Here is a 19,282-nt window from a genome sequence, read left to right as displayed (position 1 = left end):
AGACTGGATGAACAGCTGAAGTGCATGGGATTGCAAGCATCTTTAAATGAGCCATGCCTTTATTTTAAAAATATAGACTCGCAAACTAAACTCTTTGTATTAATTTATGTGGATGACATACTCATCGCATCGCAAAGAGGTGAATGCATCGAAAATTTCAAAAAGGAACTGGCCGAAAAGTTTGAATTGAAAGATTATGGTATTGCGAAGTATATGTTAGGCATAGAGTTTGACAGATTTGACAACGGGATAAAATTGTCACAACAAAAATATATTGACGATTTGTTAATTAAATTTAATATGGATAAATGTAAACCGATATCTACGCCTATGGAATTTAAGCAAAAGATAGAAAAACCGGTGAATAAGTGCAGTGCGCGTGAACAATACCCATATCGCGAAATTATAGGTTCGTTGATGTATCTTTCTACGGGAACGAGACCTGATATTACGAATACGGTGGCTGTATTGAGTCAATTCCTGGATTGCCCTAACGAGGAATGTTGGAATGCAGCAAAGCGTGTCTTGAGATACCTGAAGCATACGAAACAATATGGACTTATTTACAAAAAGACAGGTAAATCATTGCATGGTTATTCGGATGCTGATTGGGGAGGTTGTTTGATAGATAGGCGTTCTTATTCTGGTTATGTTTTTATGTTAGGAGCTGGTTGTGTAAGCTGGAGATCAGAAAAACAGAGATGTGTGAGCACTTCATCTTGTCAATCGGAGTATATAAGCTTGGCATCGGCAATGAAGGAAGCTATATACCTGAACAGTTTGCTTACTGAAATTGGGTTACGTAAGTATGCACCATTATCTTTACATGTAGATAATCAGGGGGCAATATGTCTTGCGAGCGATCCAATGTTTCATTCTCGGTCCAAACATATTGATATAAAGTATCACTTTGTGCGAAGTATATTAAAGGACAATAAGAGTATTGAGTTAAAGTACTTACCGACCGACTCAATGCTCGCCGACATATTAACGAAGGCTTTGCCTAGAGAAAAGCATTATACGTGCATGCGCGGTTTGGGCATTGCTTGTTAATTGTTTACATTTTTAATAGTTGTTCTTTGATATCACTTTGTTTGTATGTTTTATTGTGTTACAATTTATTTTGAATATGCACATTAAGGGGGCGTATTGAATATAATGATAAGTCAGTCGGTCAATAACAGTTCTCAACACTGAATAAATTCGTTTTTCTTGGTTTCCTTGTGCTATAGATTATCTAGATAATATTCAAATCAGTATTCTGTGAGTGTGACAAGAAAGAATACGGAAAAATATTTTAACAACCCCTTTTTGCTGTTGACTAGATTACAATGGTATTGTTAATGTGAGCATGTCCCTGTGATACCCTGTATTCTTTTATAAACAAATGGCTATTTTTCAGGCAAAAATAAAAACACATATCACAAGTTAATGTTAATGTGGTTGTATTTGATAAAAATATTGTTTGTGCAAAAATTCAGTCCACTCCTTGCTTACTACCTTTCCTAGTGTAACTTCTTTAAATACATCACTTGTGGATGTTTCTTCAAACCCTAACTTCTGGAACATTTCAATACTTATTGAGTTCTTCATCAATATCTTGGCTTCAAAGTGTTGCAGTTTTATTTCTTTGATTCCATACAATAACATAAGAATGACAGCTTCCCATCCTAGCCTTTTACCCCTGGCTGTTTTTTCTGCTATCATTATTTCTATTTCACCTGTTGAGGCATCAGACCCTTTTATAAATATGTTTGTGTCTCCAATCATTGCACCTGAAACAATTCAAACAGCCTCATAAATAGCTGGGTTTCCTCAGGTATTCATCATATTAATGTAACACAATATCACAATACTTACTCATTACTAATTATCATTTTTACATATACACACTTACTTATTTCATCGCCATCCTTGTCAAACTTGGCCTTATCCAGGATAATAAAAGTGCATTCTGCGGATGTAAGATCATCAGATTAACATCATATTCAAAAGGTGAGCACAAATCAGTGAATCACATTAAGTAACACTCATACTATCTGCATCCTCTCTCCAAGATTTTTGCATTTCATACTCTTCCTCCAGTGATAAAGGCTCTGATGCTGTGAGTATCTGGAGCTCTTCAGTACTCATCCATGAATGGTACCTGAAAGTTGTTAAAGAGGTTGTATAGATAATAAGAAACAATACTTTTCCATGTGCAATGCATGCTAGTAGAGCAACGCGTAATGAATTGACAAACTGCCCTTTCTAACCACCAACAGTGTATCTGGGTGAATCAACTTTTTCTTGCCTGTTATTGCCATGGTTATGGTCCCCTAAGTCACAGTGGTTTTATGCAAAATTGTCCATGTTTTTAGGTGGCAAATTAAGGAAAGGGCTTTTTAACACCGGAAAAATGCATGTTTGAATAGCTTAAGTAGCATAATTTTGTATAAAACCAGCGTGACTCAGGGGACCGTATCCATGGCAATAACAGGCAAAAAAAAGTGGATTCACCCATCTAAATGAACATAATTAACTAGTAAAAGATTCATAGTTTTCATCCTACTCTGCTTTTATAACAAAAATATGTGAATAACAAGTGTTATACTTTCTACATAATGATAATTATTATTTTGCAGCAACGAAACTTATTTCATGTCTTTCATTGTGGATCAGCCAGTTTTATAATATAAATACTTACTTCTCCACATGAATCTCTCTGTAAGGCACTAACACGACATGTTCTCCAACTATTTTTATATCAGAATTTAACTTCATTTTTACTGCCTATATTTCAAGAGCCAAGAAGAATTATATACAGCCGAAACAAAGTAATCCACAACACGAAATTATTTCATCACAAATGAATACACGATATCAAAGACGATTTAGACAATGTAAAGATATCAAAGTATGGAGATTAAACTTGTACATTCCAATCATTCCAAATCAAAGGCTCTCGTGTGGTGTGCCTCCCTAATAAAAATTCGTGTAAAATGCATATACTCATCCTTGACTTCCTTATGATTGATTATAAACATTTCATTGGGATTATTATGTGGCTTTTTGGCTATGAAAGTCACATATTCATACATTCTTGGCTAACCGTACCTACTGATTGCAAATAAATGGTTTGTTTATGTACTTACCTACATAAACGTTCACTTCTCTTCTCTTACCAAGTCCTAATATTACATTATCATACCTATATCTTTGATCATAGGTCTGTATGCCTCTCTTTTTCTTTAACGTGAATAAAAAGGACGACATGTTGTCTATGACTATATTTCTATGATAGTGTAATATCGGCCTATTTAGGCTTCCCACAGACAGTCTTAAAAATTCATAATCTTAAAAAAAACTTGTATGCAATCTGACAGTTCAAACTGACACTGACAAGACACTGACAGATTTTTTAAGATGAATTTTTAAGACTGTCTGTGGGGAGCCTAAGGCTTCCCACAGACAGTCTTAAAAATTCATAATCTTAAAAAAAACTTGTATGCAATCTGACAGTTCAAATCTGTCAGTGTCTTGTCAGTGTCAGTTTGAACTGTCAGATTGCATACAAGTTTTTTTTAAGATTATGAAAATTAAGACTCGTCTGTGGGGAGGCTTAGTCTGTAAAAATAGAGATGGGAAATACGAGTATAAAATAAATAAATACATTCTTCTCTTCTCCTTACGCAAAGACCTAAGTAATATAATTCATGTAGCATCCATCTAATTTCTAGTCCACCACTGAAGAATCTACTTACCTCAATAATAGCTTCTCTATCAAATAGAAAATAAAACAAAACGGCATTGTAGGTAATATAATTTATTACTTCAATAAGTTCAACACTTTCAACTATTTTCGTTCAAAGTGATCGTGGATTACCTATATTGCATGCAAAATCAATTCTCTGTTGTTCTTCGAATGTTAATAACGGATATACCTGATTTTCGAGAACGACAAAACCTATTTAGTTTAACAAGAGCAAATAAATTGGACTCAAATTTCTTTCAGATACTTACAAGAAATACTGGATTTTCCTCTTTTTCTTGGAACTTGTTATTTTTTGTTCTATTTATAATTGTATTTCATCATTTGCACAAGACATACATACATACATACAATCACGCCTGTATCCCATAAAGGGGTAGGCAGAACACATGAAACTACTAAAGCTTCAGTGCCACTCTTGGCAAATAAGGGGTTGAAAGAAAACGAAACTGTGACATTGCACTGACAGGTTGCCAGCCTCTCGCCTACGCCACAATTTACACAACAAGGTAGATAATAGCATATATACATCACAAGCTTAATACAATACACATAACATACTTTAACAGGTACGAGTGGCAACGAATCTTCTAAGCCAAATATCTATCAATCATTCCTAATATTATTATTTTAAATACCAGTGACCACTAATTCACAGTTATTGACCCTTAAATAATATGGTTTTAGTTAAAAAGCTTCTATCAAAGTCACTATAAGCGTGCCGTTCAGATTTGAGGAGTTCCGTTCTGACCATCATCAGCAGTTTCACTGCTCTAAATGTCACTGTTTTGTATGTAAATGCATGCTGTTCCTTAAAAAACACAAAAATCACCATATGTGTGCCTTTCAGATTTGAGAAGTTCCCCCAATTTCTCCAGGATCCCATTATCAGAACTGGGTTCTGTGAAAAATGGGATCTATCTGTATACATATACATTCAATAAAAAAAATTCAAAATCGGTCCAGTAACGACGGAGGAAAACATACACACGAATTGAGAACCGCCTTCCTTGAGAGATTTGAGGCGGCGGTTAAAAAAGAAAAATGAAATAAATAAACTTACTGATTCCAGGGGTTTTCAGTATTTATCCGTGTGCCTGATACATTCGGACTGGACATTTCTATTTTTGCGGCATCACATATATCCATAGGCACATCATGCACTGGATCATTTAGCTTAAAAAATATAAGTAAATGAATTAAAATCGCTATAACTAAACGATTTTGCAATAAGAAAAGAAAAGAAAGATGAAACAAATAAACTTACTAGTTCCAAGGGGATATCAGTATTTATCTGTGAACCTGATGCATTCGGAGTGGACGTGTCTATTTGTTCGGTATCATATATATCCATAGGCACTGGATTATTTGCCTGAGAAATATAACTAAGCTAATTAAAATCACTATACCCAAAGAAAAATAATCCACTATATGTATATTATGAAATCAAATTTACTAGCTATTTTCCTAAACCCATTTCCTATAGTTTCTAATAATGCCTATAGAGGTAAAAAATATAATTTATGTTACTTTTCCAATTTTGCGGCGACTTCTGTACCTATTAATAACTGATACATGAGATTACATGTATAGGAACATTAGGATCAGGAGCACTTCTTTTAAATTAAAATATGACTTATATACCTAAGTAATATTTGCCTATTGCTAGATGCTAACTAGTCTAACTACTGAAACCACAAATATTCGTTTAAATATTACCAAAAAGTCTGTGTTTGTCAAGTGCAACTCTGGTAAAGCCTGACTTTTTAACCTCCTCCATTTAGTAGTTTTACTTGGCAGAAAGGAGTCCGATGAAAAGTGCCTTGAACATATTTTACTATGGCTGTTCCAAGACCAATCTTGCCTATTAACTCGCTGAATCCATAAGCGTTTTAATTGCTCGTCTTTTGGAAATCTAAGAAATATATAAAGTTGAATTTGGGAGATAGCTAAGTAACAAGAGAATCATAACAAAGAACAGTAATCATTGATGTATTTTTTAAGGTATGAATTTCGATATATTATTGCAATGTCGATAAAACACATCACATCACTATGCTAGAATTTGCGAGATAACTAAATAACAAGAGAATCATAACAAAGAACAATAATCATTGATGTCGTTTTAAAGGTATGCATATCGATAGGTTATTATTGCAAGGTCGATAAAACACAACACATCACTATCCCAAAAAACATAACCTTTCCGCGTTAGAGAAAACTTTGAAAAAATATGCATAAATCTACACAAAATCGAATGAGGCTCATATAAAATAGGTAATAGTGTGGTGTGAGTAAGATGTGGTGTGTGGTGTTATACTTCCGTGGGTGGAAGTGTGGTGTGTGGTGTCTGTGGTGAATTGGTGATGTCAATTTGTAATTATTGTCCATGCCTCGTTTACATCTTTAACAAACTGTCGCACCGTACCCACGAGTGGGAGCGAGAAAGAAGAACTCTTTTTTTTTCTTACAGGATTATATAATAAAATATCTACTCTATGGTCAACATCAAGTTGACATACAACGTTTTGGACTTGGTCGACTCTACGAATAGACCTTTTTGGGTGTTTGGCATTTCGTCTATATAGGTTTATAAATTTATCCATTATCTGTGCTGTGCATAAACACTTGTCAAGTTGTCAGTAGTAAAGTTGCGAAACTTCTAAAGAAAGTTATTTTATTTGTTGTCCTAGTTTTATATACGAACGTTTTCTTCTAAAATATAAATTTAGTGTTTACTAGGGATTTACTCTAGGTAAGTAGAATCTACTTTAGCATATTAGAAAAATTATTCATTTATCAGAATCACACCGTGTTACAGTGTTATCTTATTCTATTAGTCATTGTTGTCGATGTCCACATTGATAGGTTTGTTTTCAGGTCATCACAATGAATCAGTACGTAATCGAGAAACGCCTGTGCATATGTTACGGGATGTTGTCGCTGCTGCTCACGATAGCGGTGGTGTTCGTGGCCATCCCTTTCAACCATTGGCGCACGACGCTTAATGTCTGTCCAGGGAACTATTTCGAAAACACAAACTGTGGATGTATATTTTATGGCGTTACTACATACAGAAACTTTAATGGGGGCCACCATTCCAGGTGCATGTATGCTACTTTGGCACCAGTACCAATATTAATATATGCTATAATCATGGCTCTGTTTCACATGTACAGGGTTTGTATCAACAATGTGGGCAGGTATGAGGATGAAAAATCTACCTCAATGCAAGAAATGTGAGTGTAAATACTATACCTCAATTCAATTGACATAACATAATACAGTGATATCTTGATAATCCAGCTCTTCAATGCTCCAGTATGTCCAGTGATCTGGCACTAAAATAGAGGTGCAAGTGATCATTTCAAGTCCCAAGTTTGCCATCTAAGTGTACTGTATTGTCTTCAAAAGTGGTTAAAAACCAGATAATAGTAATTATTCTTTGAACTTATTATTTTAGTTCAGAATTTTTATACATACATAAAAATATATGAAAATTTTCATCCAGTCCAGATAGGTGGAAATTTTTTATATAGCTAGAATTTTTGTAGCTCTGTGTCAACATCAGTGCCGGATTATTGAGATTGTACTGTACTTTCAAATATGGTTACAGGCTGAACTTTGACATTAAAATGAAACTCAAATTATGTTACAGAGAGGGACAATCAATAGTTGTGACTTCAAGGGCGAGAGTGACACAACGCAATGATTCAGTAATCTACTGCTGGGTCCCATCTGCGACTATTGGTGCAATATTCTGCATTTACAACTTGGTTCATGCAGCAATTATAACTGATGGGTTTGTTAAGACCTGTAACCAGTACCGAAGCTACCTTGTCACGGTAATTATTATTGTCTTATTTTACGGTCATTATTCCTTATGGAACACATTTACTGCAGTAGAGGGTCTAAAGAAATTGTTCTATCCTGTCCCGTCACTGATGATTGGATATTCTTTCAGAGGAGTGCATGGAGCCAAAGCCAATATGTAAAGGCCCTTTTGACACTTCAATTAAATCTAAGGGATACTCTATCCCCCTTATTCATAAAAAGTTACTGAACAAGTGTTTTGTCCCTTAATCACAAATACATAAGTCAGCATGGCAGAAAGAGACAAAACACTTGTTAACTAATCAGTCCAATATCCTTTAATGAATAAGGGGGAAGAGAATACTGTCCTTGCCAGTGTTATGGGATGCACACAATAATATGTTCTCCTGACTTTACAAAGCTTTCTTACTGAATTCACATTAATGCAAATATTAAATAAACAAAATGTTCTACCTATTGACTTAAGAGTTCATCTTTTTTCATTCATTCCATTCATTATTTTTTTATATAAATATATGAAATGAAATGAAATATTTATTTTCCAAGTAGGCATATTACAATGCGCTTATGAACGTCAAATAAAGCTACGCCGGCTCTAACCCTACGCCTCAGCCTCGAGAAGATTTCAGTCCCCCCTCAGTTGGAGGGGGGTATCCACTATGGGACCGGCAAGAAACTCGGCGGGCCACTTCTTTTCAAAACATTACATCTTATAATTAACATGCATTAAAAAACGAGATACAATTTAATCAGCAAAAGTATTCATCAAAAAAAAAAGAAATATTAAATTAACAGACTAGGTATACACAACCAACTTAAGTAATGAACAAGATTTAATGTAACTTAAAGGTGAAAAAGTATTAAGTCAAAAATTCCTTTGTCAGTTAGTCATAACACTCATAACAGCAGTCCTAATTGGAACTAATTGAGCTATAACCTTGTCTAAATAGTATCAGTTGATAACCATTACTGAACCTTGTACCATTGCAACAAGGGCTAGGATTGTTACATTAGCTGTGTGTACAGATGGGTGTGAACAATTAAGAGAAGTATTAGGAGATTAAATTTGAAAGGCTGGGATAGTATGATACCATGTAGATTAAAACTTATAGAATTATGCTGATTATTTCCCAAAAATGATCTAACGTTTTTTGTAGCTCCATATTCTCTAGATAATAGACGGCAAGATATAAAAAGAGTAATTAATGAAAACTATTCTAATCTCCAATTATTCTGCGTAAAAAAGATGCACAATAATGGCAATATGGGCAAGTGTCCTATATAGGAATAAGTTGGTCCTACATGGGAAAAAGTGGCTATATGGGAATAAATGGCTATATGGGAATAAATACATCATAATTTTAACATGCCAGATTTAAAGGCCTTTTACATACTTCCCCAATTGACACACTTAGTGCGTTTTCACATTATCCGATCTGATATCGGATGTCGGAAGGATTTCAAAGGCAAACATCAAAGATGGCGGCTTAAATGTATGGGGTATCGGTCCTACATCCGATATCGGATCGGATAATGTGAAAACGCACTTATCCGTATTGACCTAATGTACTTATGAGCAAGAGTGACTAGAATACAAATCTCGCCGCATTCTCTTCTGATTACCTGATTTGATATACTTACCTATTGCATAATCAAACGGTGTTGTTTGCTATGACAACGAGTACCATATTTTTATCATGAACACCAAACACTGTTCGGTTGCCGCAACGTGAAGTTACGTAAACTTGACACATGCCTTTGAAATGGTCATGGACGTTACGGTTCAATTAACACCTCCTAAAGCCTTCGCCACACATAAAGCGTTTCGATAGCGTAGCGTCAGCGGAGCGCAATGACAGCGGTGCGTCGGCGGAACGCGGGCGTTCCACTCGCAATCCGCGCTCGTTAGTTCCCGCCGGCGTCCGCCGGGCGCAACGCCAGCGTTCGTCCGGCGCACCGCTATCGTTGCGCTCCGCTAACGCTCCGCCGACGCTCTCAAAACGCGCATGTGTGGCTGAGCTTTAAGAAGCAGGCGGGTCGCCTCAGACCACACTTTGTCTTCCTTATATACAGTCGCGTTCAGTGTAGCTGTTTAGATAATCTACATACACATGTACAAAAAAGTATCTGAACACGACTCCAACATTAATATAAACATAAGAGCGTGCGCTTTTACTAAATAAACTAAGTTGAGACCTAAATAAATTAGTTTTTCATTTTCTAACATAATACTAAAATTTTGCAGGAACTTCGTGCTGCTGGAGACCAAACTACCGCCATTCACTTCCGCCTCAGCTGTCAAGCCATTTACGATTATATGGACTACATACAGAAAAACCCGAACGGCATCGTAACCCAAGGGGAGTACTACATAAACACGGGGCTGCTCCTGCAGCTGGCCATCATAGCGTCCTGGGTGTCCGTGGCGATCTGGATGGCGGTGGTCGTGTTCACATCCATGCGCGCCTACAAGGAGCGTCACGTGCTCACGTGCTGTGGACAGTAATTCTTTTTTATACTTTTTTGGTAGCGGTAGAGGTAACGTACCGTAATCTATCGTAATTTTGGCCTATTAACCCACAGTTCGTTGGTGAGTTTCGGTCCGCTTTATAATTGCATAAATAAGAACTTGTGAAATTGTCAATGATGTTCAAAAATTGTGAAATTGTTGCAATCGCCAAACTTCAAGTCACTACTGACACGGGGGTAAATGGGCTATTTTTTTCACATCCCACTTTTTTTGTAACATGGGTATTTTTTACGCGATTCATACTCAGAATCGAGAGCTCTTTCGATCCTGATAGGAGAAAAAATGTCCCAAGATTTCCATACATTTTTTCGAACCTTCCATTCCGTTACCGCCATACAAAATGTATGAAAAAATGGTAACGGAATGGGAAAAAACCTTGGGACACTTTTTTTCTCCTATTAGGATTGAAAGAGCTCGCGATTCTGAGTGGAAAACACATAAAAATTTCTTAATCAAAAAAAAAAGTGGGGTGGACAACTTTAAAAAAAATGGTCCAAATATCAATTTGAAACTTCGTACTTTGTTTCAGACTAATCAATCTGTTTTAACTTTTAAATACCGTCTTACTCATTCATCATAAATAACATAGCAGTAGGTCAAATAAACTAGCTCATTTAAATAAACCTGTCAACTTTCATCAACCAGGAATGATAGTTTTATGAAGTATTTTTTTCGCTAACATAGGTATTTAATTTTGGCTTCGAACCATTCGAGATTCGTTATCAAGTTATTTATAGATACTGTTACTCTCCGGCCACTACTGTGACCGCCCAGACATTGGGAACTGCGGTTAATGAAGATTTAAGTCATATCTAGCCGTAACACAAAACAGCCGAATGTTACATTTTGAAAACTCATTTATTGTTAACGGTATTTTATATTGAATTTAAAAATTATTGTACTAAAAAACTTAATCAACAGAAGAGTTAAGCACACTACACGCTTAGCTACACAGAGCTCTAATTGCAAAAACGTGACTTGTGCAGTGTATCGAGTTAAAGAACACGTACGCGGACTTAGGTCATTTATGTCCAAAAGGACTACGCGAGATACGCGACCAGAATGTGTAGTTATGTAAAAATAAACTCTGAAGAAACTTGCATGCTATGTGTATTGAAAATAGTACTTTGATGTTTTATGCATGACTGATGACTGTGTTCATACCCAGTCGTTATACTAAAGCGCGATCTAAACTGTATTTCATTCTAGTCAGATTGTGCGTAAAAATATCGTATGGAAACAAACAAAAATGTGTTCAATTTAATTCATGACTTAACATATACCTGTAAGCTTTACTTAATGTGTTGTGCTTTTTGGATCGTATTTAATAATAAGTTACCGTTAGGGTTATCCATTTAAGAATTGATCATTGGTTAGAATTTTCCACTTCGTATCACAGACTTGTTCAATTATTTCACAATATGTATAGGCATTATACCAATCGGGAGTAGGGACAGAGAGTATGGTTTTCACCACACTAGCTCTTTAAGATTATTCTTCAAAGAAAGTGGCATTTTATCCATAAGTGAGCCAAAGTGAATCGCTGAAAATTTTGAGTTATCTTTTCGAGTTGTCTGGTTGTGACGTTTAAACTAGTGATAATGTTATAGATTGCGTTCATTTGGGTTAAGTACGTACATTTTAATTATTTTACCGTTAATATTTTATTTTGCGCTGGCGTGGTGGACAATCACACTATTCACACTCAGTAGAAATGTTTGCCCCTCGTGCTTTAAAATCTTCGCTATGCTCAAGATTTCAACCATCGATCTAGTGGTTATACATGTCGTAACTTATATTTTAAAACAAATGACTATTTTATGGCATAGACCCGCGAGAGGTTTAAGCAACTGCCGGCAAATAAACTTACGGTGAGTTTGTTTAATCGTTCGTCGTAAATCTTGACATTACAAAGGGCGAAAATCTGGAAAATGTAGGCTCACCGGCCAATTGTCTTCATAAAACGCGTGCCTTTCTAAACCTTGACGTTAGTGGAATCATCAACGCGTCATAACTTACATATTTATTGAATGTAGGGGCGAACAGTGTAACAAAGTATACTTGTATATTAGTATTAGAAAAACAAAAACAACACCACTTTGACGTGGCTCTTCGTGGTTAGTAAATGTGTTTATAACCTGGCTATTCAATTATTCAGTACAGAGCGAAAGAACACATTCTTGTCTTATTCTTACCTTTGAAGTTCTTATATTATGTCAAGAATAACAATACAAGAACAAGAATAACAATAACAGTTCGCTCTTTGTTATATTATCCTTATGATTATGACTATCTCTAAAAAATAAATATTATTACGTATTGTGTATATCATAACGATAATTTCCCAAACTCATCACTGAGTTGACATCGAACTAGAGGTAATTCCTTTAAGTAGGAATTCTGTGGGCCTAGTGAAAAAGGGTATAACTCAAATTGACTCGGTGAAAAAGGGCACAAGTCCCACCTCGGACTTGTGACCTTTTTCACCGAGTCAATTTGAGTTATACCCTTTTTCGTGAGCGTCAGGACCCCTGGACCACTACAGATATTTGATGTTTAGTACATACTAAAATTTAGTACCTATTTGATACTATTTGGTACCTGAGTACATATATTTGGTACCTCCACTGATATCGAAAAATCGAGCGAATAAAGTGGCCAGACATTCTGACGTCAGGATGTCTGGACCATTTTTGGTTTACATAGTTCTAGACAACACTACTAATTGATATCTTAGTCAATATTTACTACCTATTTGGTACCTGTCAATATATATTTTTCAAATTTTTTTGGCGTACCAGAAAAAAGTTATGACGGAATTTAAAGTTGTGAGCCCGGCCGTGCCGTTAAAGTATATAGCGCCTGTCAAAAGTATAGAGGCAAATCCGCCTGCCCTCCTGCGCGCGTCAACTTAAATAGGAATTTAGTTTTAGGCACTCGCACATCATCTCTACTACTGACTAGTGGCATTAATATAGTCGAAATATAAAAGTAATTAGTGTAATTACACTAGTTTTCCATTTTCCTCCTGAGAGACCTAAACACGTGGCAACAGTTGGGCAAATTCTAGGGGGGGAATAGCATAAACTGTTATAATTAACAGCGTCATTGGTAATATTGGTATATAGGATGTATTTTGATGATGTGGACCAGTCTATGGTCCACGAGCTCCGTTATAGGGGTTTATCATATAAATAAACCACTTCTTTCGGTAACATTTGTTTTTTGCATCGATTAGTGTCAATTGTGAATTAAGAATAAATACAAACATCAAATCAATCATCTACTATCAGTACCTACAACCACAATGCCGCCAAATTTGCCATACAGCTCTACAGCTGCTGAACAGTCGCAAAAATGACCGGCTGTCAGGGGTAAACTGATTTACAAATTTCTCCGCCAGGAGATGTCTCTCAGGGACATGACATGACATTAGACGTTATTGAGACTGTAGGAGGTTCTCTCAGGAGGAAAATGGAAAACTAGTGTAATTACACTAATTACTTTTATATTTCGACTATATTAATGCCACTAGTCAGTAGAGATGATGTGAGAGTGCCTAAAAATAAATTCCTATTTAAGTTGACGCGCAGGAGGGCAGGCGGATTTGCCTCTATTCTTTTGACAGGCGCTAAATACTTCAACGCCACGGCTGGGCTCAAAAAAATTTGAAAAAAAATATTGACAGGTACCAAATAGGTAGTAAATATTGGCTAAGATATCAATTAGTAGTGTTGTCTAGAACTATGTAAACCAAAAATGGTCCAGACATCCTGACGTCAGAATGTCTGGCCACTTTATTCGCTCGATTTTTCGATATCAGTGGAGGTACCAAATATATGTACTCAGGTACCAAATAGTATCAAATAGGTACTAAATTTTAGTATGTACTAAACATCAAATATCTGTAGTGGTCCAGGGGTCCTGACGCTCACCCTTTTTCACTAGGCCCACAGAATTATATTTTGTAATATGTACATAGTAATGATTAAATTTCGACCAATATGACTAAGTATTCGATATGGGTAATAATAGTTATTTGTTATACAAGGGGGCAAAGTTGTATTTTAACGCCGAGTGTGGAATTGAAAAACGAGCAAGTGAAAGGATTCTATATTTGAACCACGAGCGAAGCGAGGGGTTCTAGAATAGAATCCTGAACTTGCGAGTTTTTTAACACATGAGAAGTAAAATACATTTGCACCCGAGTGTAACACAAAACTTTTACCGCAAAATAGTACATTGTGCATAGCTAACGAGAGTAAGTTAAATCGCGACGGCTTGCCGGACAACGCAAAAATTCATGCTTTACACACAATATTTTTCATCACTGCTAGATGTAAAAAAGTTAAGTACGGTACAGTTTCATTATTCCCTTGGGAGTTTTTCTATAACACAGCGTAGCACATTTAAAGTGCGGGTGTGATGAAAAATGCTTTTATCATCTTCCAGTATTACTAGATCATCTTTACCTACTTTTATCAATTTTAAAGTAGTTAATTTGACTTTATTCAAGGTCAAATTACTTTACCCACTAGTGGATAAAATGCGTTTTTACCCGCTGGTATTAAAAGACAAAACACGTGTTTCCGAGCTAGTGAGGGGAAAACTAATAAACCTCCCATAACAATTTATTACAAGCTAGCTGTATGTAATTCGGCAGAAGACTGAATTCTGAACAAATATTAGTCTTTAGTTGATTTACTTCATTGATGTCCTCACTCCTCAGTCAGTTACATACATAAGTATGTAGCTGTTACCTGTGCTAGCTTTTTAAACCTTTGAATTGTTCTCCAGCCTTGAAATGTTACATAAAACCACCGATATAATTTGTATTGTTAGGAATGTAAGTACATATACTTTTGTTATAGTTTTAAGTTAACATTCCATATCCTTGTGCCGTCCAGTAGCTATAAGGAATTAGTAGATATGTACGTACATACATACTTAGTTATAATATATACCTAAATTATCATATGTAATGCACTATTTTTGTATAATTTTTGTATTGATGTGTATCAATTAACAGGAGTGCTAATACAGTAATAATAAATTGAAACTAAGTATACACCACTGATTGCTTTTTATTCTGCGACCTTAGTTTTACTTTCCTCTCCAACTTTTCATTAACACGTTAACAATAATAAATAAGGAATGACGGTATAGTGTATATACCTATATTCCCCGTAACTCCTTTAGGGTATCTTATGGTAGTTATAGGTAAACGTCTTATTTTGTCGAATTTTTTGCATAGTATTCTTTGTTAATATGCGCGTTAACACTTGCCGACTTCCCTATGAAACGTACTACGATTTCTATAGTACATACATTGTATATTAAGGGCGGAAAGTGAAGGATTACGAACGAGAGGCTGAAGCCCGACGCCGAAGGCGGAAAGCTCGAGTTTGTAATCCTTCAGCCGCCCGTGATATACACAGTGTTTTTCATCATACTCGCGAAGTATACCAAATTTTAAACTAATATATTGAAATACCTACGATGACATTTCGAACATTCGTCCGCCATCTTGTAATTTTTGACAGGTCGTGGAAGGCCCCAGCACCCAGGTATTCACTTTACCGCCCTAGGGCAGTAAAATAGCTTATTGCGTATCAGTATGCAGACATGTAATAGCACCGTTTACGAAAAGATTATTTGAGTAAGTCACATCGGCGCATCAGACACACCAGGGTAGTCACAGGAAGCCGACCCAATATGGCCTGCTTGACATTTACATGTTGACATTTTATAACTTCAATTTGTAATGTGTTTAAGTATCTTTTGCATGCCTGTTGGTCGAATACACTGACACTTCCCTAGTTTTAAGACCTATTATGTATTTACGTGTATTCTTGCAAAATAAAAAGTTTGAAGTTTGAAGATTGCTTGCACCTTGGAGGTATTACCGTATAAGGTAAATATTTTAATAAAATACCCGATTGTTTAGTTATCGGCACTGAATGTGCAGTTAAAAGTAGGTAGCATAGGTCATTAATGGTAACACCTTGACAGAAGTGAAAGTGAAGGTATATGAGGCAAAGGCGGTAGAGGAAATAATACAAATTCATCCACATAAAATATAAAGATATATTTGTAACAATCACAATACAAAAAAACAACAATCTAGCCTAAGATTGGCTTTTATATTTACTAACTAGGTACATATATCAATTCAAATATTTGACCAAGACAGTGGCTGGAGATGGTAACAACTCTTAAACTACGAGCAAATTATTTTCGTTTACAAGACGTACTTAATCTAAAACATTACGATATATGTAATCACAAAAAATACGGCTGCCATATTCGGATGTACGCGCCGGGATTATTTAAGTATGTTGGTGGTACACTAAAACTTCAATAAAGCTAAAGTAAAGCCAAGAAGCAACAAAAATGTGTGGTTATGACTCATATACCGGCAGACTGTTCTTTCTATACTTAAACGGTGTCCCGTTTTTTTGTGCACTCTGTGGTTACTGCAATAAACTAGGTAGGTATGTGCAATGCAATGTCTCCGATGATAATATAGCTATTTAAAATATAGGTAAATTGCCGTGCCCAACTATAGGTAAATTCGTGGTGACGGTGATCTTTACTAAACTTCGTAGTTCGCATCCAACTCAACTGAGAATATTGGGACATAACATTATGTGCATAATCAAGCCTAATAAAACGAGCTTCCGCTCTCTATTAGTAACAAAATTGAGCTACAACAACTGTAAAAGTTTTTAGAGGGAGGAAGTAACAACAAATCGAGCGCGCAGCAAACACTGCCGCACCATCACCAATTCACCATCCTTTACTTCACATACTTAAAATCCAAAATTTCAAGTCTGTAGGTCATTTAGTTCCGAAGTTAAGTGAAAGCAAAGTTTTACATTTATGACACTCACTCACTCATGATCATCAGAGTAGAACTAGTACTTTCAACGGCCAAGTCACACAAAATTAACTATAATAATAAAGAAATCGCAGTAAGGAACCTTAGACTTGGCACGACATAGTCTAGATTTCATTACATTTTAGAGATAAACAAGCAGCTCCATCGAGACTTGGCTAGTTTTTTACAGAATGTTTTTGGTGGGATATTACATACTTTTCACTTCCCATCGATCAGCGGCGGTCCGGATCCGCCATTTAGTAACCCATAGAGTAGAGGATAAAGTAAAATTCGCTACTGTGATCTTTATTGGCTTAGCAATCAAGTCAATAATTTGTCATACAAACTTAAAGGGCGCCCGGCGCCCTCCCGACGTGCGAGAAATAATAGGGCAACAAAGTTTTAAAGTTGTGTTTTCTATTCTACTCACAATCGAAGTGAAAAGTAGAATAGAATATACCGACAACTGTGGCGTAGGTGCATGCCCCATGTTCCTCATATCAACGACCGACCACTCCGATTGCGTTCCCATTTCTCCGCTTTTGGATCAATAACAATCCACCAGACATCTCCTTTCGCCACTTTCGATACACGAACACATCCCTGTCAGACTGATTTTGAAAACATATTGGTTATACTTAATATATTAATATAGACTAAAAATTAAGCAGGTACTAGTTTTCTACGAGATAATTATTATGTAGATACCAATTTAATATAAGACGTTTGCACAGTTATACACGTGGTTAGCTTAAATTTTGAGTTTAAAGTGAGGCATATACTGTTATATGTTATCATAGATTAAGATGGCGCCACACATTGAACTACTATGTACTACGTACTAGAAATGACAACTCGAACATATTCTGTGCGCCGACCGGCAGCGGCGGCAGCGCGAGGCGCATGCGCGTGAAGCGAACCGTGTCATAGATTAAGACTTGACCACCTAGACGCGACACTTTTAGTGTAGACCTTTGTTTTATACTTTGTGTGTGAAATACTAAGTAGTTTACTTTTAGCACTATTATACATTGTGTTATATTTAATTTCTACTCAGTGAAATAAAAATAAGTAATTGTTTTTTTCATAAATTTTAATTTCCTTTGAATAAAATTAGTTTTGTAAGTTTCTGTCGCTCAGAATAATAATCGCGCCATTCACCTTGTTTTACCTCCCTTAAACACCGGTTGCATTAAATACTATTTCAGTTTTTGTGTCACTATTTTTCGTCAATAATGAGAATTATAATTCAAAATCATGCTTATTGTATAATATTATCGACTAAAATTCGTATTAGAACCGTGTAATATTCAAAACTATAAATTGAAATAAATATTTTTATATTATATATTGAAAACAGAATATGATCACAATTATTATACCTTATTACCTACATGTCATGTCTGCGCGATTCATCTATGATTCCAGTTGTCAAAATGGCGGCCATAGCATCGCGTTTAAGGAGCCCGTCCCTTCATTATAATAATTACTTAAATTAAGTTAGATCAAAATAGCTTGTCTACTAACCGATGAAATGTGACACCGTCACTTTTATTAGATTTTCTCGTATGGCTTCAACAGTATCTTATAGCACAGGAAGGCATTTTTTCATTGTATTTGTGTGCAGTCAGAGACAAGTGAGACAACCTCCTCCCACCACGCGCAGAGACTGACTGAGGCAACATAAGTCCACTGGACTTATGTTCGTGGCGCAAACTTTTTGTTCGCCGTGTCCTCTCTAGTACATTATACCTCAGTGGCCACACAAAAATCTTCTTATATTTAATCCATGATGTCATCTATTTATCTCTCTTTTTAACTGTCAACTACATATCTTACCATAATAAATGCCCTTTTTTACCTATACAAGCGAGTCTCAAATCTCAAACAAGCGCGAGTACCTTATGTTAACAGAGTTGCCTCTTGGCACAATTTGTTATAACTATTAGTACAACACTTACACATAATAATATTAGTAATAGGTAAAACCCTCGACGCCAAATAAACAATATAAGGGGAGACTATGTACAACGCTAGTCGTCGTGCGACATTGTCGGCTAGGATATCCCATTATTTTATGTTGCCGTCGTCAACGAGAGATGTTACGACGCTACGGGAGCGAAAATGCTAAAATGTAAAGGAGGTCCCCCCCCCCCCTTTCAATTTGGGAATTTCAGTTAAATATACTAGTGTTATTAACTAGATTTGACGACTGGTCTGGCGCAGTTGGTAGTGACCCTGCCTGCTATTAAGCCGCGGTCCCGTTTTTTTTTTTTTTTTTTTTTTA

At 35.9% G+C, this 19,282-nt stretch overlaps 2 protein-coding genes across 2 annotated transcripts; one reads left to right on the top strand and one right to left on the bottom strand.

The window, feature by feature from the left end:
• Positions 1–1,421: 1,421 nt before the first annotated feature.
• On the bottom strand, positions 1,422–2,950 carry LOC125241753 (alpha/beta-tubulin-N-acetyltransferase 9). The gene is made up of 4 exons (XM_048150367.1): positions 2,687–2,950; positions 2,037–2,146; positions 1,898–1,954; positions 1,422–1,775 (listed from the first exon to the last, which is right to left on the bottom strand). The coding sequence occupies exons 1-4, from the start codon at positions 2,761–2,763 to the stop codon at positions 1,435–1,437; spliced, it is 585 nt and encodes a 194-aa protein (XP_048006324.1). The 5' UTR covers positions 2,764–2,950; the 3' UTR covers positions 1,422–1,434.
• A 3,163-nt stretch (positions 2,951–6,113) lies between these two features.
• On the top strand, positions 6,114–10,425 carry LOC125241751. The gene is made up of 4 exons (XM_048150366.1): positions 6,114–6,506; positions 6,632–6,990; positions 7,410–7,596; positions 9,831–10,425. The coding sequence occupies exons 2-4, from the start codon at positions 6,641–6,643 to the stop codon at positions 10,089–10,091; spliced, it is 798 nt and encodes a 265-aa protein (XP_048006323.1). The 5' UTR covers positions 6,114–6,506; positions 6,632–6,640; the 3' UTR covers positions 10,092–10,425.
• Positions 10,426–19,282: the final 8,857 nt, after the last annotated feature.

This window comes from Leguminivora glycinivorella, chromosome Z, assembly GCF_023078275.1.
Source record: "Leguminivora glycinivorella isolate SPB_JAAS2020 chromosome Z, LegGlyc_1.1, whole genome shotgun sequence".
Lineage (NCBI taxonomy): Eukaryota > Metazoa > Arthropoda > Insecta > Lepidoptera > Tortricidae > Leguminivora > Leguminivora glycinivorella.
Note: the sequence above shows the minus strand (reverse complement) of the source record. Positions and strands in the feature narration are given on the sequence as shown.